Here is a 26,764-nt window from a genome sequence, read left to right on the forward strand (position 1 = left end):
TGCCACACAGAAAGCTCACAGAGGGCAGAAGCAGAGAAAACATTAATAAAAGCCAATCTTAAACAAAAGGAAACAGAAAAATCTATTCAGCCAGGCAGTGGTGGACACAACACCTTTAATCCCAGCACTTGAGGCAGAAGCAGTTGGATCTCCGAGTTCTTTGTTCAAGGACAGCCTGGTCTATGGTGTGAGTTCTAGGACAGCTAAGGCTACACAGAGAAACCTATCTCAAATACTGAAGGAGGGAAAGAAGAATAAGAAGAAAAGGTTGCTAACTAAAAGATACAACATCCCAGTGCAAAGGGAAGATTCTGCACTAGAGCCCCAGGCATGGTGAAAGCACTTCATTTTTCAGAGACCGTAGGCAACATAATTATTTTTTAAAAAAAAAACCACAACAACCTGTAAAACTAAGGAAACAATAGTAGAAAAAAAAGATATGTGGTCTATGCACCAAATATACTAATAATCTAAAATTAATGTGTTGAATTTGAAGTTTCAAAAACATGGCCAGCAAATGGAACTCAACACCCCAGAAATAACCCCATTGCAGACATAAGCCTCCCCAGAAACTTTGATCTGTCAGGCTGCTGACCAGACACTACTCCCAAGTTATTCCAAAAGCCTTTCCATGACATCCCCTGCTATGAGACGGACAACCTGCTGCTGGATCCCAAGCCTACCCTGCATGGCATTCTTACAGTCACGTGTCCTCAGCACGGTCTACTGATGAAGACCCATCAACCCTAGAAGGTTGGAGTCTGTTGTGGAGGAAACAGAAAGGAGCAGGGTCTCAATCTCATGATGTGAGAACAGGAGACATCACAGCAGGGACTAGTCTCTTATACAGGGTTACTCTGTAGAACTAATCAGATGACCTACAGTTTCACGTCATTTGTCACCAAGCACTGAGGTGGCACACACTGAAAGAATACGTATTCTTGGCTATCTGCTTACTTCAGGAATTACTGAATTCTAGAAAACTGGGTTGAGACAGAAAAGTTCCTTTTGTTAAGACACCTGCAAAGAGTGTTGACATTCTACTCTAAGCCATGCCTGGCCTTCAATTTGTGGCAATCCTCCTGCCTCAGCCTCTCAAGTGCTAGGATTTCAGGTATGAGCCTCTATGCCAGTGATTTTCAACCTACACTGTGATCCTTTAATATAGTTCCTCATGCTGTGGAGTCATAAAATTATTTTCGATGCTACTTCATAACAGTCTTAGATGAGCTCTGTGAAAGGATTGTTTGACCCCCCCCCCCAAGGGGTCATGACCCAGAGGCTGAGAACCACTGTGCTATGCCCACTTTAACTTTCATGCCTCTAACTAGCCTTAGGAGGGTTAAAAAACAAGCAGCCAAGAGCTTGAGGCCCATGTGTGGTTCCCCCCTCGGCATGCTCAAACAAAAGCATGTGTCAGCAATTTATCTGTTCCTTAAAAACAAAGAGTGTCACCTTTCCCTAAGATGAAACACTAAGAGTGTTAGTGAGCTGAACCTGTAGGAACCTGTAGGAAGCTGCAGGAGTCTGCACGGTCTCCTGAGGAGAAAGGCAGATTAGCAATTCCAGGAAGACACACACTCGCTATGTCTGGGTAGAGAAATAAGGAGACTTGGACACAGAGAGGCGAAGCAGCCCTAACACTAGTGGGGCTCAAGAAGAACTTGGGGTTACTGGTTCCATGAGACCACTGCTAGGTTTTCCCTCACCTTGGCCGAACACTCAGCTCCAGGATGGTGAGAACAAATCTGGGGTGACTTATTGGGAGAAACCTAGAGAGAAAGAAATCAAATCACTTCTTAGTGTTAACTAAGATATGTTAACATGATGATCCCAGATAACAACCTCTTTCCGCTCCACCCTAACAGAAACTGATTACCACCCACCTCACACCACTATACATACAAAGGTCCACTGAGGGTCTTTAAGGACCATCATATCAGTCGCTGAAAAGACTTGACTTACTGGAGATCCTATGCCTAATTCTTGAAATTAATACACTACCCATAGGCCAGATTTTCAACTCCTTTTCTTGTTACAGCAAGAAATCCAATATAACATGACAAGATTTAGAGTAAGGGGCAATTAAGAGGGCTTGTGGACAGGCCTGCCCGTCTAAGGTCAACCCTCAGATCACAAGGTGGCAGGAGAGAAGAGCTGTCTTCTAACTGCCATTCATGGGTATATATATGTGTGCCCATGAATGCATGTGCGTGCACACAAATAATACAAATAAAGAAGTGCTATGAAGGATGTACTATGGGAATGGCTAATATAGACTGAACTGAACACGAGACAGCAACCTAGTATGCAGGTGCATACATGTGCACTTCGTCAGTTTCCCCAATGGCCTTCTAGCGTAGACTACGCCATTATTCTCACTTTACAAATTACAGAAATGACTTGGCAGGTAATCTGAAATTCAAAGCCAATTCAAAGTTTGAATCCACCCTTTAATTGCTACATAATATTTAAAAAAAAAAATGTGCTAAAGGATCCTGATTGCCTTTTAGTTAACTAAGAGAAAATATCATTTACATGCAATCCCTGCCTATGTCCCCATTGTTCCCATAATTGTCACAGTCCCCTCAAAGCCAGTCCCACTCCCCAAACCTCATACTTAGATGTCTTCACATCTCGCCCACCGATCACTCTCGCAGTGACTTTCTTCCCAACTTTCAGTGTGGTCGTCGGAGAGGTGCCCACTGGGACATCATCTAGGATGCGGGAGGCATGGATACAGCCAACAAAGCCGTCATCTAGGGTCACAACAGCATGTGTGGCCTTCACAGACTTAATGGTCCCAGTGACTTTGTCCCCAATAGCCAGGCTATGCCTCTTCTTAGACCTCACAGTCAAGTCCTCCTCTTCCTCCGCCATCTCCTCCTCCTCCTCCTTGTCATCAACTGTCTCTGATTCCCTCCGAGCTGGCATAATGGTCCTCTTAGAAGCTGGTCCTTCCACAGCCAAAATCAGACCGGTCACTCCTGGTTCTGTGGTCTTGAGGGTAAGGCAGACACCCTGCCCCACACGTAGCTTCTCAGAGTCAAAGTGGAAGGTATCGTTGAGGTGAGAGATCAGAGAGAAAGCCACGAGGTGGCCAGTCTCCACCAAGGAGGCCACGGCAAAGGACTCCTCCAGATGCTGCACGATTCCCTGGTGTCTACTGCCTTTTCTCAGCTGGAAAAAGGAAAAGTCATATTCAGTCTCCCGGCACAGTGTGGTTATCTATTCACGGACCCACATGGCAGTATGTGAAGAAGCTCCCTGATACCCAGGACACTGGGTTGTAAGCAACCCTAGATAGTTTTCCTTCCCTGGGCACTCAGTGCGCAGCATCCTCCCTCAGAAGCCCCTTGCTTTGCTCTTTTTCTTTCAAAGATTTTGCTATGTAACCCACAGTTGTCTAGAGCTCACAAGGTTCCTGCCTTAGCCTCCCAAGAGCTGGGATTACAGAGGTATGCTAACATGCCTGGCTTCGGTTTGTTTTGAATTTAAATTCCTAGGTTCAACCAGGCGGTGATGGCGCACGCTTGTAATCCCAGCACTCTGGGAGGCAGAGGCAGGCGGATCTCTGAGCTCGAGGCCAGCCTGGTCTACAGAGTGAGAAAATGTCTCAAAACAAAACAGCCAGGGCTATACAGAGAAACCCTATCTTGAAAAAACCAAATCCAAAAAAACAAAACAAAAAAAAATTAATTAGTTAAAAACAATTCCTAGGTTCCATCCTAGGGTTATTATGGTTAATCTGATGTGCAGCTTGGAGACCATCAGTGGCCTGCAGATGGATCCTGCCACAGTCCTGCACTGCTTGTTCCCCCACTGAGGCAGGAGACTTTACTGATCGCTCTCCATGGACAGAGAGCTCTGCTGTACGTGTCTCAACCCCACTGTGTTCAGGCTCCGCTGTGCCTGAGCTGTACTTGGACGGTAGGATGGGAGGCCGCCACGACAACTGAGAGCAGGCACATGCCAACACTTCCGGAAATGCCAGCACCTAGAGGCTTCGGGAAGACAACAACCAGGGAGTTCAGGAGCACTTGACTTCGAGGCCAGCTTGGCCTACATAGTGAGAAAATGTCTCAAAACAAAATAACCAACAAGCACCAAGAAAATGCCTGGGATAAGAAGCAAATGCAACCTGAACATACCTAACGGGAGAAGTCAAACCATTCAGGAGTTATACACTTTAGGCATTTCAGGTTTCAGATCTTTGGAATTAGGAATACTCAACCAGTAATGTCTGTGTAAATATTCCAAAGTTCAAGAGTGTGAGTTGGGCTAGAGAGATGGCTCAGCAGTTAAGAGCACTGACTGCTCTTCCAGAGGTCCTGAGTTCAGTTCCCACCAACCACATGGTGGCTCACAACCATCTGTAATGGGATCTGATGTCCTTTTCTGGTGTGTCTGAAGACAGCTACAGTGTACTCATATACATAAAATAAATAAATCTTTAAAAAAAAAAAGTCTGAGCTGCCTGGCGTGCTGGTGTACACTTGTAACTCCAGAACTCAGAGGGAAGGCAGCCAGGGTTACAGAGAGAAAACTTGGTTCAAATAACAAAACAAATTCAAAAACAAAACCCAAAAATTTTGAATCACTTCTCATCTCAAGCATTTCATTTTGAATAAGCAAAATGAAATAACATTTCATTTGTGAATAAATACAACCTGTACACCTTACCCAGAGAATATTTCTACAGATTTTGAGATTTTTCCCTAAACTTATCCTTTTTAAGACAGGGTTTCTGTGGTAGCTCTGGCTACCCTGGACCTCGCTCTGTGGACCAGGTCAGTCAAGAGATGTGCTTGCCTCTGCTGGTGTAAAGGAACACATCACCATGCCCGGCTCTTACAGAGGCGTCAGGACAGAGTGGCCAGGATGCCCAGACCAGATTGATTGTTTCAGATTTGTTTTTAAAGTTCACTTACAACATCTTCAACATTTATTTCTAATAAAACCTAAATTTGAGGTCAGCCTGGTCTACAGAGTGAGTTCCAGGACAGCCAGGGCTACACAGAGAAACCCTGTCTCGGAAAAAAAAAAAAGATACTTGAGAGGCCAAGGCAGGACTGAGTTTAAAGGCACCTTGTCTTGAAAAACAACCAAAGAGTTAGATTGGGGGGTGGGGTGGGGTGGATGGCATCATACATTTACCACTGTTAGACACAGATAGTCCTCTGATTCAACTGGAGGGAGCCAAACAGTCTGTGTCCTGGGAGCCAGGCACACATGTGCCAGGCTGTCTGGGAAAGCACTAACCCTCCCAATCTGTATGTTCTATTCACTCATTGCGGTACCTGAGTGGCCCTAGAGACAGCAGGATCGTAAGATCTGTCACTTGAAACAGCATGAAAATCTGTCCTATTAGCTACACAGGGCAAGAGTAAAGCAGGAGATGCCTTAGTCGGAAGCAGGCGCCCAGTCACTCCAACAGGGGCCTCTGAGCTGTGAGAGCGGCGTGGAGGTAGAGATGGGAAGTACAAGACGGAAACTGGACTGAGCTCACCTTCCTAGTCTTCCTGCTCACCAAGTCCTGCTGAAGGGACACATGGACCTCCAACTTCAACATGTCCACGTGTAGAACCACGACCTTCTTCTTCTGCCCAGGCTCCACCTCCTGCCCTAAAGTGCAGAGCAAGCACAGTGCGATCAGCCTTGTAGAACAGGGGGAGGGAGAACAGCTCTCAGGGACCCCTCAGCCCAGAAGGCAAAGATAGAACATTGCTACATCTACATGGCCCAGAGCTGGGGAAACCAAGGTGGTGTACCACACACAGCTGGGGCTGGGCTGGGCCTTAAGTTACACACATAGTAACATAAAATCCCAACTTTACCCAACTAAAAGAAAGGCTCTTCTATCTTAGTTTCCTGACGCTGTAATAAAATACTCTGACAAAGGCAGTTCATGCGTGAAAGGTTAAGTCCATTGAGGTGGGGAGTCAAGTTGGCAGGAACTGAAACACTGATCAAACTGCCCCAGTCACGAAGCAGCATGCCAAGGATCATGTGCGGCCTGGCTCCCTTGCTATACTCACATAGCCTAGAAGCACAGTCCATGCTGCCCATTGAAATCAACAAGCCAAGATGCCCCACTCCCTAGCCATGCCCAGAGGCCGGCTAGGTAATTCTAGGTCCTGTTTGGCTGAGCACTGACACTAACAATCACAAGATCCCCACACAAACATTTACCCTGCTGTCAATGGTCTTGGTTTTCATCCACACAAAGTAAGCATGCTTCAACTAAACCAACTCATCTGCTACACAATCTTGGAAATTCTGTATCCAGCAGAGGGAGGAGAAGCACAGGGTCTTCACCAATCATCTGTGATGAGTAAACTCACCTGCCCGATGGTATTTGCTGGCTCTCAGGATCAGGTCAGGCACAGAGCCCCAGCTGAACACCACTGAACCATCTTCCAACACCTCTTGTACAACGGTATCAAGGACCATCCCTGGGATCATGTCAGCCAGTGTCTGAATCAATACAGAGTCTACCAAAGGCCCAAAGAAAGCAGGGAATTAGTGAGGGACACTCAGCAATCCTTTCTTCTGGAAATGTGGCAGCATCATGGAGCAGAGAACACTCAAAATCACTGACACTGAAGGGGTAGGCTCACTACATGCAAACTGTCCAGTGGCAGACCAGGAGAGGCAGTTCATGCATTGAGCCACAGCATTTGGGAGGCACAGGCAATCAGATCTCTGTCAGTTTGAGGTCAGCCTGGTCTATGCAGTGAGTTCCAGCCAGCCAGAGCTACACAGTGAGACCTTGTCTCAACAAGATAAGTCAAACACAGCACAGAACCAGAATCACTTAGTGTCAGGCCAGTGAGAAGTCCTGGGTTCAGTCCCTGGGATCCCACACACTGTTCTCTGACCTACACAGGCCTGCTGTGGCCTACTCACGCCCGCTTATGTGCACATACAAACAAACCAAATGTAAAGAGAGTGAGCAGGGTGGTCACTCTACAGTGCAAATCCAATGTCACAGAATGCAGAGATTCTGATTCCAGAATAATTGTGGTGGCAAGGGGAAGTTTGCAGCTGTTTCCTTACAAAGACTTTAAAAAACAAAAATAAAAACTAGGGTCTCCTATATCTCAGACTGCATTAGAACTTGCTATATAGCTGAGGATGATTTTGAATTGCTGATCTTCCTGTCCCCACCTCTTAGGTTTTAGGATTACAAGTGAGGACCACTACACCCAGTGTTGGTGGTGCTTGTTAGGTTAAGTACTCTAGCACACAAACTACGAATCCAACCTTTTTATTTTGGAGAATAAAAACAAGGTTTCCTGTAGCCCAGGATGACTTCAAACTTGCTCAGTAGCTAAGGCTAACTTTAACTCCTGATCCTGGTATCTTCACTTCCCTCCCAAGCATTGGCATTACAGACGTGTGCCATCTATCTGGTTATGTGGTACTGGGGATGCCACCCAGGGTTGTGTAGACGCTGGCCAAGCATTCAGGCACACCTTCACCTTGATCTGGGTAGTAACGGGTGCTTCCTTCATAAACACATAATGCTGGATTCATGACATCTCTCATTGAAGAAGCCTAGATGGGGACCATAGCTCTGTAGGAGAGCACCTGCCCGGCAAGCCGGATGGTCTAGGTTGGTTCACAACTAGCACCACAAAAAGAAAAGGGAGGAACGGAAAACAGAGGGAGAAAAACAAAACACAAAACAACCCTTGCAAATAATGTGGTGTGTGACTACTGTCCCAAGGTACTGGGGAGACCCAGGCACAAGGGTCACTACTCAGACCCGTGGCCACACAAAGGCTTCATCCCTCAAACTGTGTCAGCTGTTTTAGATTATAGATAGCTCCACTCACCCTAAGCCCAGGACAATAAAAGCGCACCCTGGGGTGCACTGAGGACCTTATCCCCGCCCCCTGCCTCCACCGAGCATGCCCCACCTTGGTTGCTCATGAGGCTGCGAATGCCCTGCAGCTCTTCCAGGCACTGGCACAGGAGGAGGAAGCTGGTGCTGGCCCAATCCCCCAGGCTGCAGTCGGACAGACGCAGAGACAGCAACATCCTTTGCTTCGATGCATCCACATTGGTCACCTTAGCAACAACTGTCTGACCCTCCACAAAATGTTCACTCGGAGTGGTTACGAACTTGTCACTCATGATCTGAACAGAAGATAAGGGGGGGGATCATTGTCCATTAAGACAGGCCAGGCTGTAGCCGGGCGTGGTGGCGCACTCCTGTAATCCCAGCACTTGAGAGGCAGGCGGATTTCTGAGTTGGAGGCCAGCCTCATCTACAGAGTGAGTTCCAGGACAGCCAGGGCTACACAGAGAAACCCTGTCTCCAAAAACAAAAACAAACAAAACAAAAAGACAGGCCCGCTATGGACAAAGGGAGCCTGCGAGTTTCCCAGCTCTCTCTGAGCAGTGTTATTCCCCTTCCTGTGAGAGGCCCTGCCTGTGCAAGCTAGTGTTTAGAGATGGCACCCATCTAGAAGGCACACTACTGGCAAGCCAAAGGGGCAGAGCATGTTCTTGTCTCAGCACCCAGGGGCAACACTCTGTCCTTCCTGTTTTCTGGCAGGAGATGCAATGAGACCCTCCCTTCCAAAAGTTTAGAAACCCAGGCCAGTGGAGAATTTGTCTGTTTCTTGAGACGAGTCTCACTAAGTAAGGCAGCCTGGCCTCCGAAGAGCTGAACTTAGGGGTGCGTCAGCACACCGGGCTGAGAGGGAATGTTTATGAGCAGTCTGTGGCAGGAGCTAGCCCTGTGGCTCAGTGATGTCACACATTTGTCTACGTTCTCCAGGGCTCAGGTTACTCAGCAGGCACGGGAGGCTCCACTAAAATATGTCCACTAAAATATGTCCGAATCTTTTCCCATCTTAAGTTTGTAGTTCAATGGCACAGAGGAGAGACAACCCCAGGGATATGCTGGCGTTGTCACACCTTAAAAACTATAGGAGCCTCTAAAATCTACACTGCCTATTCAAGAAAATTTATCCTGAACATGCTATATACACAAGTTCAGTCCTTTTTACAATGGAAACTGTCATCAATCAAAGCCACTGTCACCCAATACTGCTGTGTGAGAGACACAGAGGCCCCTCCTCCAGGATACAGTGCAGGTGGGAGGAGCACCCCACTGGCTGCACTCACTCTTCCCCAGTGGCCTTCACACCCTAAGGGGCTCCCCGTGACCTTCTTACAGCTGTTTCTCAGCTCAGCGGGTCTAGAAGCCTGAGATCTCTCCTCAAAGGCCCTTGTGCATAGAACTGAACTTACAGTTTTGGGGGACAGTCCACTAAGACCTGAGGGGAACTGGACGAACACGCCATAGTCCTTGATGCACTTCACAAAACCAATGAGCAGCATTCCGGGCTGGATCTCTGCGAGGCTCTTGGGGTCCTGGCCACCTTCTACTGTGGAGACCAAAGCTGGCTTCCTGCAGAGAAGCTAGAGGGACCTTATTAAGGAATGTCCCAGAAGAAACAAAACGTCTATTGCTCTATTTCTTCTTTCTGTTCCACTGACGTGGCAATTACTAGGGGTCTCTCCAGACAGAGACCCACAGCAGGAAGGAGCAGCACACTAGCGGTGAGAGGCTACATTCTTCAACATTACCTCAGTGCTGGGGTTGCAGCTCCAGTGGGGCCACCTTCCAGAAGCTACTGATGCCAAGCAAGGTTGGACAATCAGCTTATTCCTTCCTGATAACCGCACCCCCCATGCACACACACACATCCCTGGAGGTCTGCTAACACGACCAGTGCAAGTCCACATCTAATGGTGGGGTTAGTCAGGGTAGTCCTCCACTGACCCTGCCTTGCCACCCATGAACCCCATTCTACCCTACGACCCTAAAGGTTTCAGTCTTAAGGTTAGTAAGAGAAGGTAGTGCTGTCCTGAAACACACCCTCGGGCAGCATCAAGGGAAGCTCTGAGACTTAGACCCGTGACAGGGAGGACCTTTGTAGCCAACTGTCACCCAAGCCCTGGCAGCACTTCTGGGACCTGCTCATGCTTTCCAGGGGCTCTCCAGGGCCAGACATCAACATGGCCTTATGAAAGCATTTTTTAAGCTCAAATAGTTGGATTCCCCCCACCCCCACCCCCTAGTTCTAGTCTATAATTTCCCATCCAAGAGCCTGTGCCCTCCCTTTGTCCCCAGGTACCAGTCAAGGATACAGTGTGTCTCTCACTCTGGCTCAGACACAGAACTCGGTGAAGGGTGTCACCTGTCTGGAGCCAGTGATGCATCAGAGGGCCATTGGCGACATGGTCGGACAAATGAGGTGTGGGGAGGAAAGCAGGGATGTTGTGGGGCAGAATGGCCACCTCCAGCCCAGTTTTGGTCTTCTCCAGAACCTTCACATCCACCAACTGCTCAGAATCAGAAAGGTAGAAACTAGTGACCTTCCTGAGCAGATCTCAGAGGTCCCGGATCCCAGTAGCCAGCCGGAGGCTAAGAGCAAAGGCACTTTCCTCTAGACCCCACGGCTCCACCCACACCCCACACCAGGGCTCTTCTGGAGTTCCCCTTGCCAGTTTCTCTGCTGATTTCTGGAGGGAAAAAGCAACTGCAGGCTGGCGTTGGCAGTAAGAGGAGACTGGCAACGCTGTGGCATAACATTTCTCTCTCATACTAGCTTCTGTTTGCTAAGGCGGGCAGGAAAGAGGTCCAGAATCTGAGTCAGCCCTTTCCTTCCACAGCTTCTAGTACTTCATTGTCACCATAAGACACGGTCACCTGGTCAGTACCTGCCCAATGCTCACGGCGCGTCCCTTCTTCTGACTGGCCTCACCACTCTCAGCCTTTGGCTCCGAATCAGTCAACAGTCTGAAGGACAGGAGCATCCGCTCTTTGGAAGGCTCACAGCTCAGCACTGCCACCTTTACCACCTGGTGAAAGACCACATGTGTCTGGCATCTACTGCAGCAGCAGGCCTTGGAGCAGAACTTGGAGCAAAGTGCCCTCCATGAGCTCTGCAGAGGTCTGGGAGATCCACCATGACCTTAGGTGAGATCCAAAGGCCGGGAGAAGATAATGGATGCAGAGACTTTACTAAAAGCCCCATACGCCAACCTTCTACAGTGAAGTCATAACTAACTTCTGGTTATAAGCCTAAAGTTTTAAGAAGCTCTTTTTAAGAGAAACAAACAACAAACTCACTGGAGCAGCACTAATCTGGTATGGGCATCTGTCCATCGGATCCCAGTGAGTGCTTCTGGGCTACCGCCCACCCTCTTTTTACTGGCTCGGGCACACTTGATTTGTGCTCCCTCCTCTTCCTCTTAAAAGCAGCTATATGCTTACTGCTCCTTTAAACCTATGTGCATAGGGCCACTAAAGGTAGGAGGCCTGTACAGGGAAGGGTTACCTGGCCAGCGTAAAAGACCTTCTCTGGGTCAGGGATATGCTGGGCACTAAGCTCATGTTTAGGCACGAGTCCCTGCACATCATTGTAGAATTTTACAATGCAGCCATAGTCCTTGACCCTTAGGATAACACCGTGTGTCTGGAGGCCAGGTGTGGCAGCCTCATAGCAGGTAATGGCAGGTAGTTTGGATGTGACAAGGGTTTTCTTCAAGGTCATTATTAGCTTCTTGGCTTCAGGGTCACAGAGTAAAACCTAGGGGAAGATAGAGGCTATCATCAAGTCATTTGTTACCACAACAGTCACTGACTAGTCTGCTACCCCATGAACCCCAAGGCCATAGGTCATTCTCCAAAGACCTTTTAACTTTAATAATCGCAGGTGTAAATTTTTTGTGTTTTCTACAGGACAACCATCTAAAGCACAGAAATCTCTCATTCTCTTCAACAGTATCACGCCTCATGCCTACTAGGTCACCTTGTCACCTTGTTAGTGCTATGTATTAGTTATACTCTAAGACTGAACAATCCAATTACCTGCTTGAAATTCCTCAAGCTCACTACACAAAAATTTGCACCAATGTGAAATTATGGGTCTTTATGAATCAGTAATAATGAAGTATAATAAACTTAAGAAAACCCAGCTCTAGCCAGTGGTGTGTTTAAATGAAACATTATGCTTAGCACACAGGAGGCACTGAGTTCAACTATCAGTACCAGGCCACACCAGAAGCAGGAAGGCCCGCTGCCTCGGCACTCCACCGCCTCAGCACCCCAGCCCTACGCTGAGTCCTTTGTATAGTACCACTCTTTATAACGAGATGATTCAAATATTTGTTGGAAACCTCTCATGGTTTTGTGCCATAATCTGGGCTATTGCTTTTGTATACGTGCCATGGCACTTGTGGTTATAGTAGGAGAGTGGGCGCATGGACATTCCACGGTACATGTATGCTTGGGGTGGAGGAGGTATGCAGGATGCATGTGTGTGTAGGTCGAGGGTGGTTCTCTTCCTTCACTATGAGGGACCTGGGACTCAGGCTGCAGCAAGCACTAAACCCACTGAGGTACCTCCCAGTGTCTAGAATAATTTTTAAATAAGATTTTGATTGATATATGCTTTATACACAATAATGGGTTTTGCTACAACATTTCATGGCTATTTCTGAGTCTGACATATCCCTGCTCTTCCACAACTTCCCAACCCTGTCCATCATTTCTAGTTTAAGCTCCACCTTGGTCCAGAAAGTATTATTAACACTGGGCTAAATCTGAAAGCTGGTTCTGCCATTTACTAGCTGAGGGGCTCTACAGGCACTTTTTTCTTACCCTGGGAAATAGGAACAATATAGTTACTTTATGGAGAGATGTTTAAGACACAGAACATATAGTGTATGGTAGTGGTGGCGGATAATATGGTTCTGTAGCTGAGTCCCACCCTTCCCCCTTGAACTCTGAGCCTGTACCAAACCATGTGGCAAAAGGCCGCATACCTAGCCTGCTCATTTTCCCCGTATAAATATTTTAACTTACAATGCTACTACCCAAGCCAGGCCTCACTCCTCTCCTCCCCATGCCAGGTAAAGTACTGAAAACTGCAGAGCCTACACACTCATCTCACAGAAAAAGGCAGGACCTTCAGCTGAAAACCTCTCTCTCCCCGAAACCCCAGCAAGGACCCCACCAGGGCTCACCCTGCACTTGACCTCATCCCCTGGGTTGTACTTCTTCTCTGGGTTCTTCATCATGATGTCAGCCGTGTGCATGGAGGGCACCAGGCCTTGCATCTGCTCACCCACCTTCACCAGTATCCCAAATGGCTTAATAGCCAGCACCGTCCCCTATGGAGTCCAAAGAAAAGACATTATGATACCACAGGAACAATGTTTTCTTTTACTAGAGTTGTCCTGTCTGTTTCCATGCCCGCCTCCGTGATCTCACAAGAATAAGCCACTCGTGCCACCAACCCAGACTTAGCCAGGCTTCTGTATGAAGCCTTTTATGCTTTCTGCTTAAGCATATATTCCCTGTCCTCCGGCAAGGAACACTCTCTAGAAGGGGCTATAACACTCAAGGCATGAACCTCACCTATAAAGGAACTGCTCAATTACTGCTCCATGCGGGAACGGTAACTGGCCTGTTCCTAACATCACACAACTAACCTTCAATTTGCTCTAACAGCTGCCACCAAATCCCAAATCCCAGGACTTGTGACCCACTGTCTCCACCGGGTGAGGCTAGTAAGACTTTACTTTGAAATTAATTTAAGTCACCCAAGGGAAGAGCCAAGATTTCAGTTTTTAGACAGTAGGAACATGTCTTCACATTAATTAACAAGAGAACTAGTGAGTGGACAGTTAATATGTGACTCAGGATCCCTGAAGGTGGAGAAGGATCCAGGGACTGCTTCAGTTCTCACCTTTACATTTTTTTTTTTTTTTTTGGGACAGGGTTTCTCTGTAGCCCTGGCTATCCTGGAACTCACTCTGTAGACCAGGCTGGCCTGAAACTCAGAAATTCACCTGCCTCTGCCTCCCAAGTGCTGGGATTAAAGGCGTGCACCACCACTGCCCAGACAGTTCTTACCTTTACTACTGTCCCTGTTTTGATGTCATGATATCTAAGAAATGGAGCTGTAATAATTGATCTAGAATAAAAGAAAAATATATGATTACAAAGTTGCCTAAAATTCGGGACCACTAAAATCATGCCACCAAGAAAGGATACCCTCATCCAGCAAGGCCAGGGGAAAGTAGAAGCACGTCTCCACACGTGTGCTGGCACTTACTTCCGCAGAGAGAGCAAGGCCAGCTCATCCATTTGGCTGTAGTCAATGATTCTGCACTTGTGAGTGCTCCCTGGTTTGAAGGCCTCGGCATTGACTGCTTTCTTAGAACCAGAGAGATGGCTGAGCTGCAGAATACCAAATGAGTGAAGATAAGTCAAAAACATAGCTCTGCACAGAGTTCGAAACACATTGAGATGACAACACACTCATCATCTACTATAAAAATAGTACTTTGTGAGATGGAGAGATGGCTCAGAGGTTAAAAGCACTGACTGTACTTTCAGATGGCCCGGGTTTAACTCCCAGCACCACATGGTGACTCACGACCTTCTCTAACTCTCGTCTCAGTAGATCCATAGACGGACATGTAAGCAAAAAATTCATGCATATAAACTTAAAAATCCTCACCCTTCGTTAACACAGAATCACTGAAGAATCAGTAACCTACACCCAGGCCAGTGCCTATGTTTATAAACGAGTCTCACTGGATGGTGACCACGCCTCCTCAGGCACGTGCTGCTTGCGCCTGCTTTATGTAGCTGCCTTCTGCGGCATGGCTGAGTTGCTGGCACAGACACAGAGCCTAACACACTCTCCACCCAGCCCTTTAACAGAAGCGTTGCTCATACTGGAGGGAGGCTGAGCAGGAAACAGTGTGCTGCTCTTGCCCAAGACCTGGGTTCAGTTCCCAGCACCTATGATGGCTGGCTCACAACCTCCTGGAACTCTGGTTGCAGAGGATCTGACATCCTGCTCTCATCTCAAATGTACAAACCCACATATATACAATACTCTAAAAATTAGAATCTTAACAATAACAACCAAGAGGCTCTGTTGAGCCTTGGTCTGGGTCCTATTTCATCCTGTCCTTTCTTCCCACTGGCCAGGTATCACACAGGACACGTGGCTGCTAAGCATTCTGAAACAAGTAGGCACTGTTCTGACTTTGTGGACAGCCTTTCATAGTGGAGGCTCTCTAAGAATAAAAAATTATTATCAAGAGATGAAGGAAGTAGAAAAGAACCCATCTTCCCTAAAGACCTTCCAGTGATGGGATCCTTGACCAAAAAAGCCTCCTTACCCGGGCGTAGGCCAGTGCCCCATCCTTCAGCCTGAAGATGGCCCCAGCCGTCTTGAAAAAACCCTGAAGAGGAACATTATCCAGCACGGCCCCTAGCTGCTGGTAAGAGATGCGGGAGAGTGGACGCCCCGGATGCAGGAAGATGGGACGCAGGCTCAGTCGCACAACTCTGGTGCGAGGATGGACACAGAGGATGCAGGCTTTTACCTGGACAAAAGAGCAAAACCAGCAGATGAGCAGGAGGTGTCCATGTAACACCACAGATAACAGACCTTCTAGGGGTCCGACTATCCATGCTAACCGGGTTAGTAGTAAAGGAACCACCAATGTTAGCCATGTAATCAAACTGTGAGGAAAAGTCATAAGAATGTCCCAGAGGGACTAAGTATTCATCAAAACACCTTGAATATCCATCTGACCAACAAGGTTAAAACACGCAGGTCAGGTCAACTCTTCACACAAATATAACTACCATAAAACAGCACTAGAAAGTTCACTATGACATTAATAATATTGGTCCAGATCAGGAGGAACATCTATTTTTCTCTTAAAACATTTTTCTCTATAAGATACACAAGTATGGCCAGGTGGTGGTAGTGCATGCCTGTAATCCCAGCACTCTGGAAGGCAGAGGCAGGCGGATTTCTGAGTTTGAGGCCAGCCTGGTCTACAGAGTGAGTTCCAGGACAGCCAGGGCTATACAGAGAAACCCTGTCTCGAAAAACCAAAAATTAAAAATAAGTAAAAAATCTAAATAACATACATTTTAAAATACTCATTTCATTGAGAAAATTTTTAACATTTAGGTATCTGTAGAAAACCTACCAGGGCTACTTGCTACTAAATGCAACTATAAAAGCAACATCTTAATCAAGTGGACTTTTAGAACTAAGCTGGGTGAGGTAGTTTATGCCAGTAAAGTCAACACTCTGGATGGAGAAATAGGAGAATCAGAAATCCAAGCACAGACAAACAGCCAGCAATGCGGTTCAGCAGAGAGCAGTAGGTAAAGGCAGCACGGCTGAGTGGATACAGTGGGGAACAGCATCTGCCTCCAAGCCTGACGACCTGACTCTGACTCCGGACCTACATGGTGGAGAGAGCCAGGCCCCACCCAGCTGCCCTGGGACCTACACATGCACCGTGGGTACTTACTTTTCTTCCCCAACTAACAAGCAAAGTGCAATAAAACAATCTATACTACTTACAGAATCACAGGGGAAAAAGGGAGAGGGGTAGGGCTGGAGAGTTGGTTCATCTGATAAGGATGTGTACTATGTTTGCAAAGGACCCAAAATCATAAGCACCTGTAACTCCAGCTTTAGGCAATCCAACCCACACACATAATTAAAAACAAATTGTTTTTAAAAATGGAACATTGGGGTGGTGAGTGCTATAAAGCCAAAACAAGGGCTTCACCAATGCTAGTTAAGTACTTAACACTTTTATGTGGCCTTCACGGACCATTCTTCTCGGGGTCAGAGATGAGGAGTATATAGGGTGAGGTAGGGGTGTGTGTGTGTGTGTGTGTGTGTTCTCCTGTACTATGATTCATCCTCTAAAGTAAAAGCCGAAAGCTGCCTCTGCGGCTGTTCTCTCGTCTCAGCCCAGTCGCTGGCCATCTCTTGCACCTTTCAGCATTTCCCTTCCTCACTGTGAACTATACACATGCAGTCCTCTGACCTCCCCTGACTAGACTGACAGCCGACCAGGGCACAGCTAGCAAACAACAAAAGCTAGCTGGAAGGTTTCTTACCATTTGCTTTGAAGAATACGATCCCATTTTCTTGGGCTCCAGATGCATGAAGTCAACCAGGCCCGTGAAGAACGTAAGGAAATTGAGCTGGAGTCCAAACTGAGTTACCTGGAAGGAAACATAACAAGCTATTTAAAAGAATTCTATGGAGAGGCCTGGAATGTGATAGATAATTCATAATAAACATTGTATTCCACAATGCCCACAACTATGCATATCTCTTCCCATAGCTAGCCGTATCAATATGAATCATTTACTTTTATTAAAAAGCAAAGAATCTTTGAAGGCATTTCTCCAAAGAAGCTATACAAAGTGACCAGTAAGTACCTATCGTGAAGATGGGAGAGTCACTTACTGTTGGGAAAACACTAATCGAACTCACCATGAGACACCACTCACATCCACTAGGATGCTTCCCAAGAGGATAATCATGTGTGACAAGGGCATGTTCACCCCCAACACCCAAAGGAAAGAAAGAAAGACCAACCATGACCAGGGCCAGGCTTGAGTACAGGCCTTTAATTTCAGCATTCTGAAGGCTGAGGCAGGTTGGAGTTCAAGGCCAGGAAGTTTGACATAGTGAGCTCTAGGATAATCAGGACTACACAAGGAGTCTTTACCTCAAAAAACTAAAGTAAGAAAAAGAAGACAGAAAAGACAGACCATGACTATAAAGCTGATCCCAGAGGCGCTAAGAAAAAAGGATTATGACTTTGAGGCTACCTTGACTTATACAGTGAGATCCTGCATCAAACATACAAATCACAAATAACAACATATGTACTCATATATAATATTAGTATCTATAAGCATAGTAGTAACCTTAGCTTTCCTAAAAGTCTGCTTGCTACCAAGCCTGACAACCGAGTGTGATCCTTGGGAACTATATGACTGAAGAAGAAAACTGAATCCCACGAATGGGCCTCCGGCTTCCACATGGGCACCATGGTGTGTGAGCTTACACACACTTTCTCTCAATGGACTTATTTTTTTTTTTTTTTTTTTTTGGTTTTTTGAGTCAGGGTTTCTCTGTGTAGTCCTGGCTGTCCTGGAACTCACTCTGTAGACCAGGCTGGCCTTGAACTCAGAAATCCGCCTGCCTCTGCCTCTCAAGTGCTGGGATTACAGGCGTGTGCCACCACTGCCTGGCCAATGGACTTATTTTTATTGGATATTTTCTTTATTTACATTTCAAATGTTATCCCCTTTCCCAACCCTCCTCAAGGCCCCCTATCCCATTCCCCCCATCCCCCCTACCCCCCCCACCTCCCCACCCTGCTTCTATGACCCCCATCCACCTACTCCCAACTCGAGACTCCCCGCCCTCACATTCCCCTATACTGGGGCATTGAGCCTTCACAGGATCAAAGGCCTCCCCCTCCCCTCCCACTGATGCCCAACTAGGCCATCCTCTGCTACATAGGCGGCTGGAGCCATGAGTCCCTCCATGTGTACTCTTTGGTTGGTGGTTTAGTCCCTGGGAGCTCTGTGTGTGGGGAAGGGTCTGGCTGGTTGTATCAATGGAATTTTAAAAAGAATGTTATTTTAGATTAACTTAGTTATGTGTCTGAGTGCTGTGACTGTAGTGCATGCACATGTGCACGTCTGGTGCCCATGGTGGTCAGGAAAGGGGGTCAGATGCCCTGAAGTGGAGTTACAGATCACTGTAAGGAGTCCGATGGGTGCTCGGAACTGAACCAGGCCATCTGCAATAGCAGCAAGCACTCCTAACTACTGAGCCATCTCTCTAGCCCCATAAATGTAATTCTTTAAAAAAAATTCAATTGTATTTAAAAAAGAGAGATTTGATATACTAGCAGCTTATCTAGGGCACAGTGGCACACTCCTTTGATCTCAGCACTTGGAAAAGAAAGGCAAAAAGATCTGAGATTGAGGCCAATCTGGTGCCTAAATAGTTAAGTTCCAGGCCTGCCAGAACTATGTGATCTAAAATAAACAAACAAATAAATAACTTGTCCAAAGTACAGTCATATCAACAATGGCAACATTCTAAGTACTTGATGACCATAGAGATCTACTGGGCACCCTCTAGGATAGTAGCTTTATTAGTATGCATATTAATGTGCTGTTAAAAATTATATCTTATAGGGATTACATAGGTCAGTGGTCAGGAGTGTACAGCACTCTTCCAAGGAACAGGGGGTGGGTTCCAGAACCCACTTCAGGCAGCTCTCAACCACCTGTAACCTGAGCTCTAGGAAAACCCAGTGGCTCTATAAGCACTGTACAAACACATGTACACCCACACCGCAAACACAGAATTGCAAATAAAATAAATTGCTTTGTTAGTTTGTTTTTCAAGACAGGGTTTCTCTCTGTTGCCCTGGCTGGTCTCAAACTCAGAGATCTGCCTGCCTCTGCTTCCCAAGTTCTGGGATTAAAGGTTATGCACCACCTGTCAAATAAATCTTTTTTCTTTCTTTCAAAACATTAGTAAGAATGGAATAGTAAGCTTACCTTCTGCACCTGGGCTCTGACCACAAGCCCCGGTAGTAAGTTATTCAGGTTCCAGCTTTGCTCCTCAGTTGCAAAGGCAGAAGAAACCGTGGTGTGCTCTACAGAGAGACCCACAACTCCTCCGTTGCTCTTCACCTCTTCAACCAGACAGGTCAGGTACTGGCCGACTTTGAACTTAGCACCTGCAAGCCCAGCCCAGAACCCAAGAGGAAATTATACTTTCACGAGAAGGGTCCTTAACCAAGCAAGCCTGGACAGAACCCCAGCCCACCCACACAATGAGCTTCTGATACTCATATGCCAGGAGAATGTTAACCTAACTGATCCAGATTTCACCTAGCTCAGAAAATACGAACAAACAAGCCAGCAGCGCCAGTCATAGGTTCTGGGAGCCCGAGTCTAGTCCAATTCCTGAAATGGAAACTGAAGCCAGACTACATAGAAGCTTTGTCACTCTCTGGCCCTTCAGGCATCTTCTTTTCCATCAGCTAGCATTATTACTGATTCCCACAAAGCTAACTGGCCTTCACGGTCCCCGGTCTGTCTTGGCATTTACACATAACATTTCCACATAATCCCTGTGCCTGAGCTCACGTCCGAGGACCAGCCACTCTCTGCTCAACCTCACCTTTGTTCTTCTGTCGAATGTATCCTTGCGCCTTCTGAAGCGACAGAAAGGCTCTGGTCCCACCAACACCAATATCCACTAGGTAGCCATGGTCTTCCACGCTGGACACTGTGCCTGTCAGCACCTGGGGAAGGGAAAACATTCCCAGGACTTTCAGGTCAAAGGTAAAACAGGGCACCCACAAATTTCACTACCATACAAACGGGAACATTACAAACGTAGTGCTCACTGCTAAACTACGTAACCACAGCTCCTTCCTGGAAGAAAGAGAAGACATCAGCTTTCTCGGAGTTTAAAAGGTTTTGTTTGCAGAGAGTGAGCAGTGTTATATACAGCTCAAGTATGAAGTGACACGCAGATACTTTTATATTCTACAAAGAGCAATGGGTTCCACGGCTCCACAGAGTCAGGCCCTGAGCAGGACTACTGTCCTCTTAGCTCCCATTCTCATCCATTTCAAGACAAGCAGTGCAGCTTTGCCGCCAGCTGCTCTCTGCGAGGTCACTGAGATGGCCCACGTCTGCTGTGAGAACCGCACCAGACACAGTGACGAAAGCGCTGTTGTGGAGCAAGCTCCGGACACTTGTCAACTTGCTACACGCTTTCCCTTTACTCTCTGTAGTGACCTGAATGCTACTGAACTGCCCGGCCTTCCCGAGCCCACTGCTTCTAAGCAAAACCTCAAGGCCCAACTGACCCTCGATCACCAATCACAGCGCGCAGCTCCCGCTGTGATACCGAGTACATGTGGAGCTCTAGCCTGGAGTAAGTCCACTTCATTCTCCAGAGCTGGGCATGAAGGCAGCTGGGCAGCAAAGTGCTCTCCTGCCCTTCTCCTGCATTCACTGACATGGCACATGGCAGGGGTCTGGAAGACTTACTCTGTGAGAACTGCTGAGGGAGCAGCAGGAGGAACTCCTTCACCATCCAAGCCACAGGGATGCTCCCTGCAGACACCTGACTGTGCGACTAAAGAAACAGGCTTCTCCTTCCTCCTCCCACAGTAAGAAAGTGAAGTTCATACCTTCAGTGCTCACTAAGTACCTAACAGACCAGAAAGACCCACCTCCTAAACAGCTACTGAGCAGAGAGAAAAAGGTGACAGACCACACCCACGGCACACAGGGCATGAACATGCTCCTCTTCCCGGTGGCATCCGGATACATACCATGCCAGGCCTCAGGGCCTCAGCATTCAGCACCTTGTTCACACGTTTGGGGTTCACAGATAGCTTGACGCTCTTCTTGCCACTTTCCGTGACATCCAGGCTGCTCACCACACACCGCACCAACATTCCAGGGGAGAAGAGCTCCGGCAGGCGGAGGAGGTCCTGCAGAAGCGGAGAGAGAGACCTGATGCATGTGTGTCCTCTAAACCAAGAGTCCACTGCTTAGCTCAGTAATTTCTCGTGCTCAAACCCTCGAGGAACGCGAAAGGTGGATGGGGTAAGCTTATTCAAGAGGAAGCGTCCACAGTTCGGTCAAAATCCTGTGTTTAGGCATGTGGTCGTTAAGTTATTCCATAAACAGGTAGATGTCAATGATTGATCAAGTGTTATATTTATTGTGCCTATTTCATCTCCTCTTTAGCATCCTATGAAATTCTTCCTCTTCCTCTCAATCTCCTTCACCTGCTAAAATAGCAAGCTCCATAACTCTCTCCATTCTGTAGTCCTCTCATATGACACTCACTTATTGGTACTGTGGACGAAACCCAAGGCCTCACACATGCTATAAAAACACATCCTATAACCCTGAGTTAAGCCCCTCGCTCACCCATGTCAACAGTTAACAGTTTACCCTTCTATCCCACTGGCCCCCTCCTGCTCATTCTGACACCAACTCTGAAATTCAGAATTTACTCTAGACTCAGCCTTTCAGGCTCTTCCCATTCTAAATTGATCCCTATAAGCAACTTCTTCAAGTGCCACACACTCATTCCCAACCAAGACTTTCTTGGACTCAGTAATCACCTGTCCCTGGATATCTCAAGTGTACCTCAAATTCAACATAGCAAGCCGGGCGGTGGTGGTGCACGCCTGTAATCCCAGCACGCTGGGAGGCAGAGGCAGGTGGATTTCTGAGTTCGAGGCCAGCCTGGTCTACAGACTGAGTTCCAGGACAGCCAGGGCTATACAGAGAAACCCTGTCTTAAAAAAACCAAATCCAAAAAAAAAAAAAATTCAACATAGCAGCCAAAGAATAACTAATCATCTCTTACATCAAACCACAACTGGTCCCCAGTACCTCTCGGCCTCACTACCCATGTCATGTGATCATCAGGCAATGGCTTGACCTCCTCACTCCTTGATAAACCCTGGCCCTAGGCGGCCATGATCTCAGTCCAAGGTTAACAGCAGTAGCCTCCTAGCTGATCTAGGCAACTGCTCATGCCATTTTAGTTTACTTGCTTTTCAGTCTGTGTGCCACCCACTCCAGTGGGCATTCCACACAGCATCTAAAGCTCTGCACAACCTGGCTCCACACAGCTTCCTCCTGCATGGCTCTCCCTCTCGCTCTTCCTATGCTGGCAATACCGCCTTCGCTGCTCCAGCCGGACTTGCTTGATCTCCCTCCTTTCTGTATGCGGGAGTCATTCATCCTGCAGATCTCAGCTGCCAACAGTCCTTCCTTATGGAGGTGCTCTAGGTTCCCTAGACTGAGTCAAAACCCCTGTATTGTTTAAAACCACACCCCTTGGGCCAGCACAATGGCTCAGCAGATAAAGACGCTTGCCGAACAAGCCTGAGGATCTGTGTTGGCTGCCAGGTGGAGAGATCTGAATTTCACAAGTTGTCCACATGTCCATGTGAGCTCCACATGTATGCTGTGGCATGTGCACACACACACAAGATAAATGGGAAAGATTGAAAAAACTGTTCTCACAGCACATGTATTTTCCTTTCTTAGCATCTAGCAAAGTGTCGAGCCTACATCTGTTTGGTCTGTTCTAACGCCAGAGCCAGCTTCATCCCGACAGCCCTTACCTCCAGAGGTTCTTCTTGTGCCACCTGTTCATTCAGCTTCTGAGTGTAGGCGTCGCAGATTTCAGTCACTTGCACAAACCCTTGGAGTCCGTTGGGAAGACTGACCACCAGCTCCAGCTCATTCACCTCTTTCACACAACCCAAAATCCGCATCCCTTCACATAAGGACTAGAAAGGAAAACATGCACAATGAGGCAGAGAGTCATGATGGCAGTAAGGAGGTTTGTGGCTTTCTGGTCCCAACACGGATGGATGCAAAAGGAATTTTGTAAAGGAAAGGAAAACTTCTGCACATGAATATATCCAGGCACTTCAGCCATCTGGCAGATGCCATGAAATATCTTAATGAGAAGCAGCATACGAGGCTGGGCTTGAGAGGGTCTGACCTACTGTATCCTAGCAACCCCCATCTAACACCTGGACGACACAGCTGCTTGAGATCTCAAACGTGGAAAATGGGCTTTCTGGTGTCAGTACTTTGATCTCACAGTTTTCCATGAAATCTCTAGTTTTCTCTTTTTAAAGACTTATTTATTTATAATATATAAGTATACTGTAGCTGTCTTCAGGCACACTAGAAGAGGGCATCAGATCTCATTATAGATGATTGTGAACCACCATGTGGTTGCTGGGATTTGAACTCAGGACCTCTGGAAGAGCAGTGAGTGCTCATAACCACTGAGCCATCTCTCCAGCCCCTCTCTAGTTTTCTAAAGTGCCACCAAGTCAAACAAATTTTTAAAAATATATGAGAAAACAAAATGTCAGCCTGGCAGTGGTGGTGCACGCCTGTAATCCCAGCACTCTGGGAGGCAGAGGCAGGCAGATTTCTGAGTTCGAGGCCAGCCTGGTCTACAGAGTGAGTTCCAGGACAGCCAGGGCTACACAGAGAAATCCTGTCTCGGAAAAAACCAAAAACAAAAAAAAAAGAAAGAAAGAAAAATATCTCTGTAGGCAAATCAATCTTTACAGTCAGAATAATTTGGCTATTTTTTTATTTTAAAATGAACATATGCTGGGGTAGGAGGAGATAAAATATAAAAACTTAAGAAACATAAAAACCACACCAGTTATCTGAGATAATTTCACATCTACAAAACTCATGTGATATGAGTTCATTCACATCAAAAATGAATGAACAGAGGCTAGGAATGATGGGCATACCTTTAATCCTAGTACTCAAGTGGCAAAAATAGGAAGATCTTTGAAAGATCAAGACCAGTCAGGTCTACACAGTGAATTCCAGACTAGCCAAGGGCTTACATACTAAGTAAGACCCTGTCTCCAAAAACAACAATAAATAAATAAATAAATAAATAAATAAATAAATAAATAAATAAATAAATAAGCGAGCAGGATTGGAATTACTGCTGTGCACATCTTTCACCATTCCGATGATTGCTTTGTTTATTGAGACAGCTTTATGTATCTCAGACTCGTCTGGCACTCACGGGTCCTGCTGACGCCAGTTCCTCAGTGCTAGGGCTACAGGCATGCACCACCACTTCTGGTGTATGTGATGCTGAGGCTCAAACGTGGGCAGACAGAGGGTTGGAATAAGGGAAAAAGGAGACAGGCTAGCTCCACACAGCAGCACACACCTGTGACCCCGTACTTAGAAGGTGGAGGTCCCTGGCGACACAGAGTCTAGGTAGCATAGGCTCTTACCTCAGAAAACCCCAAACAGAAAAAAAGGCAGCAGGCATTGGTTAGCAACCAAGGGAAGCAAAGCTCTTGTCTCAGTATTTACACGCGTCTCCACAGCCATACAGAGAACTTGTATAACTGTGTGCACGTATAAACATGCACAGAACCCGTATAACTGTGTGCACGTATACACATGCACAGAACGCGTATAACTGTGTGCACGTATACACATGCACAGAACCCGTATAACATGTGTGCACAGAAGGTGAAGGAGGGAGGAACACACACACTTTCGGGACAGTAAGAGAGAAGCGAACACTAGCAAACCTCAAGACTGAGAAGTTCAAACTTCTCTTTCATAGATTTGACGGATTTTCTCTTTTCAATTTTCAATTTTTTTGTTTTTGCTGGTCCTTTCTGGCTCTTCTTCCTTTTAATGGAACCTTCTTCTTTGGAAATCTAAAGGGAGAAAAAGACCCATAAAGATGCAAAAGGATGAGAAGCCACGACCTTAGCTATTACCACACACTTAGGTCATGTTATCTTTCTCTGTTATTCTAAACTCTCCCAAGCCACTTCCCGGTTCTTTCCTGTCTGCTGCACTCCCAAGCCTAGCATCCAGGCACCAGGTTCCCTCTGCCCATGATCTGAGGAGCCTTCCAACGTCTCTTACATCCTATGTTCTTCCTCTATTGAGTGGGGTGGACACCAGGATTTTGCATTTGTGAAGTCATATGTCACGCTGCACAGAAGTTCATGTAAAATAGCAAAGCCCTTCCACAACAAGCTTTGTGGTTTCAAGTAAATATATTACTTCCCTGAACCTCAGTTCCTCCGCACGGAGCCATGACTTCTAACGCTAAAAATATACATGAGAGATTCTGAAATACTAAAGCCATGCACCCAAGTGGCAGTTTTCCTTCTCTTTAGCATCCAGACCACAAACATATCTATGAGAATGTGTTTCAATGCATACTCCATTTACTAGGAATCCCTTAAAAATAAATGCAGTGATTAGGACTAGAGTAATGGAGCTCAGGAGTAAAGTATTTTCCCAACTTTAATCCCCAGTAACAAAAACAAAGCAAAATTCATTATCAGGTACCCTTTTCCCCCATCCTTAATCAAGTGGCACAGACTCTCTAAGGACAATTACAACAGCACTTCAATGTCAAATACTGTGTCATGCTTCAAAAGAAGCCTGAGGTGGCAGAGCCTCTTTAACAAGTTCAATTTCCAGAAGTGACATCAAAGAGAAATAAACTGGAAAATAACTGAGGCTCGGTCTTCCCAATGATGCTAGAAAGTTTCTGGTCTTGCCAAAGCAGCATACCACTTACATCAAATAAGTTGTCTTGTTCAACCACCTGTTGGGAAGATTTCTCCGATTTGTGGGTTTTCCGTGTACCCCCTCGGGGGAAGCTTTCTTCCAGGTTTGCCATGTTTGGGTCTCCTGCAGCTGATGGAGAGATAATGGTGAGCTCTAGCTTTGATGGCAGGCTTCTTACGGCACATGATCAATGGGCAAGAGAACCTTCTAGCAATGAACAAGAGCCAAGACGATGATTAAATAGTTGATATGCTGCCGAGTGGTGGTGGCACACACTTTTAATGCCAGCACTAGAGTGACAGAGGCCGACAGATCTGAGTTCGAGGACAGCCTGGTCTATAGAGTGAGTTCCAAGATAGTTAGGGATGCATAGAGAAACCCTGTCTCAAAAAACAAAAACAAGAGCTGGAGAGATGGCTCAGAGGTTAAGAACACTGACTGCTCTTTCTGAAGGTCCTGAGTTCAACTCCCAGCAACCACATGGTGGTTCACAACCATCTGTAATGAGATCTGACTGAAGACAGATCTGAAGACAGTGTACTCATATAAATAATAAATCTTTAAAAAAAAAACCCAAAAACAAAAAAAGGGCAGGCTCTTATTAATCCATTTTATCATCTTTCCAACACTGTCTACCTCAAAACCACAAACTATACACTGTGCACGATCTTCCAGGAAATGGATCATATGTAGCAAACTTTCATTTAGTGT

General features: G+C 46.7%; 1 protein-coding gene across 1 annotated transcript in view; it reads right to left on the reverse strand.

Moving 5' to 3' along the window:
* The window catches only part of Pdcd11 (programmed cell death 11), a 43,152-nt gene that overhangs the window by 14,942 nt on the left and 1,446 nt on the right, over positions 1 to 26,764 (reverse strand). Inside the window, exons 2-21 of the mRNA XM_052184259.1 lie at positions 26,064 to 26,182; positions 25,051 to 25,182; positions 23,077 to 23,244; positions 21,259 to 21,420; positions 20,091 to 20,214; positions 19,463 to 19,644; positions 16,985 to 17,092; positions 15,229 to 15,435; positions 14,148 to 14,272; positions 13,946 to 14,006; positions 13,054 to 13,200; positions 11,364 to 11,615; positions 10,744 to 10,884; positions 10,171 to 10,365; positions 9,268 to 9,438; positions 7,926 to 8,145; positions 6,345 to 6,494; positions 5,510 to 5,625; positions 2,621 to 3,180; positions 1,710 to 1,772 (exon numbers count right to left, since the gene is read on the reverse strand). Of these exons, the coding sequence (XP_052040219.1) occupies positions 1,710 to 1,772; positions 2,621 to 3,180; positions 5,510 to 5,625; positions 6,345 to 6,494; positions 7,926 to 8,145; positions 9,268 to 9,438; positions 10,171 to 10,365; positions 10,744 to 10,884; positions 11,364 to 11,615; positions 13,054 to 13,200; positions 13,946 to 14,006; positions 14,148 to 14,272; positions 15,229 to 15,435; positions 16,985 to 17,092; positions 19,463 to 19,644; positions 20,091 to 20,214; positions 21,259 to 21,420; positions 23,077 to 23,244; positions 25,051 to 25,182; positions 26,064 to 26,165 (3,386 nt within the window). The 5' untranslated portion in view covers positions 26,166 to 26,182. The remainder of the gene's footprint in view (positions 1 to 1,709; positions 1,773 to 2,620; positions 3,181 to 5,509; positions 5,626 to 6,344; positions 6,495 to 7,925; positions 8,146 to 9,267; positions 9,439 to 10,170; positions 10,366 to 10,743; positions 10,885 to 11,363; positions 11,616 to 13,053; positions 13,201 to 13,945; positions 14,007 to 14,147; positions 14,273 to 15,228; positions 15,436 to 16,984; positions 17,093 to 19,462; positions 19,645 to 20,090; positions 20,215 to 21,258; positions 21,421 to 23,076; positions 23,245 to 25,050; positions 25,183 to 26,063; positions 26,183 to 26,764) is intronic.

Source organism: Apodemus sylvaticus, chromosome 1 (genome assembly GCF_947179515.1).
Source record: "Apodemus sylvaticus chromosome 1, mApoSyl1.1, whole genome shotgun sequence".
NCBI classification, from domain to species: Eukaryota; Metazoa; Chordata; class Mammalia; order Rodentia; family Muridae; genus Apodemus; species Apodemus sylvaticus.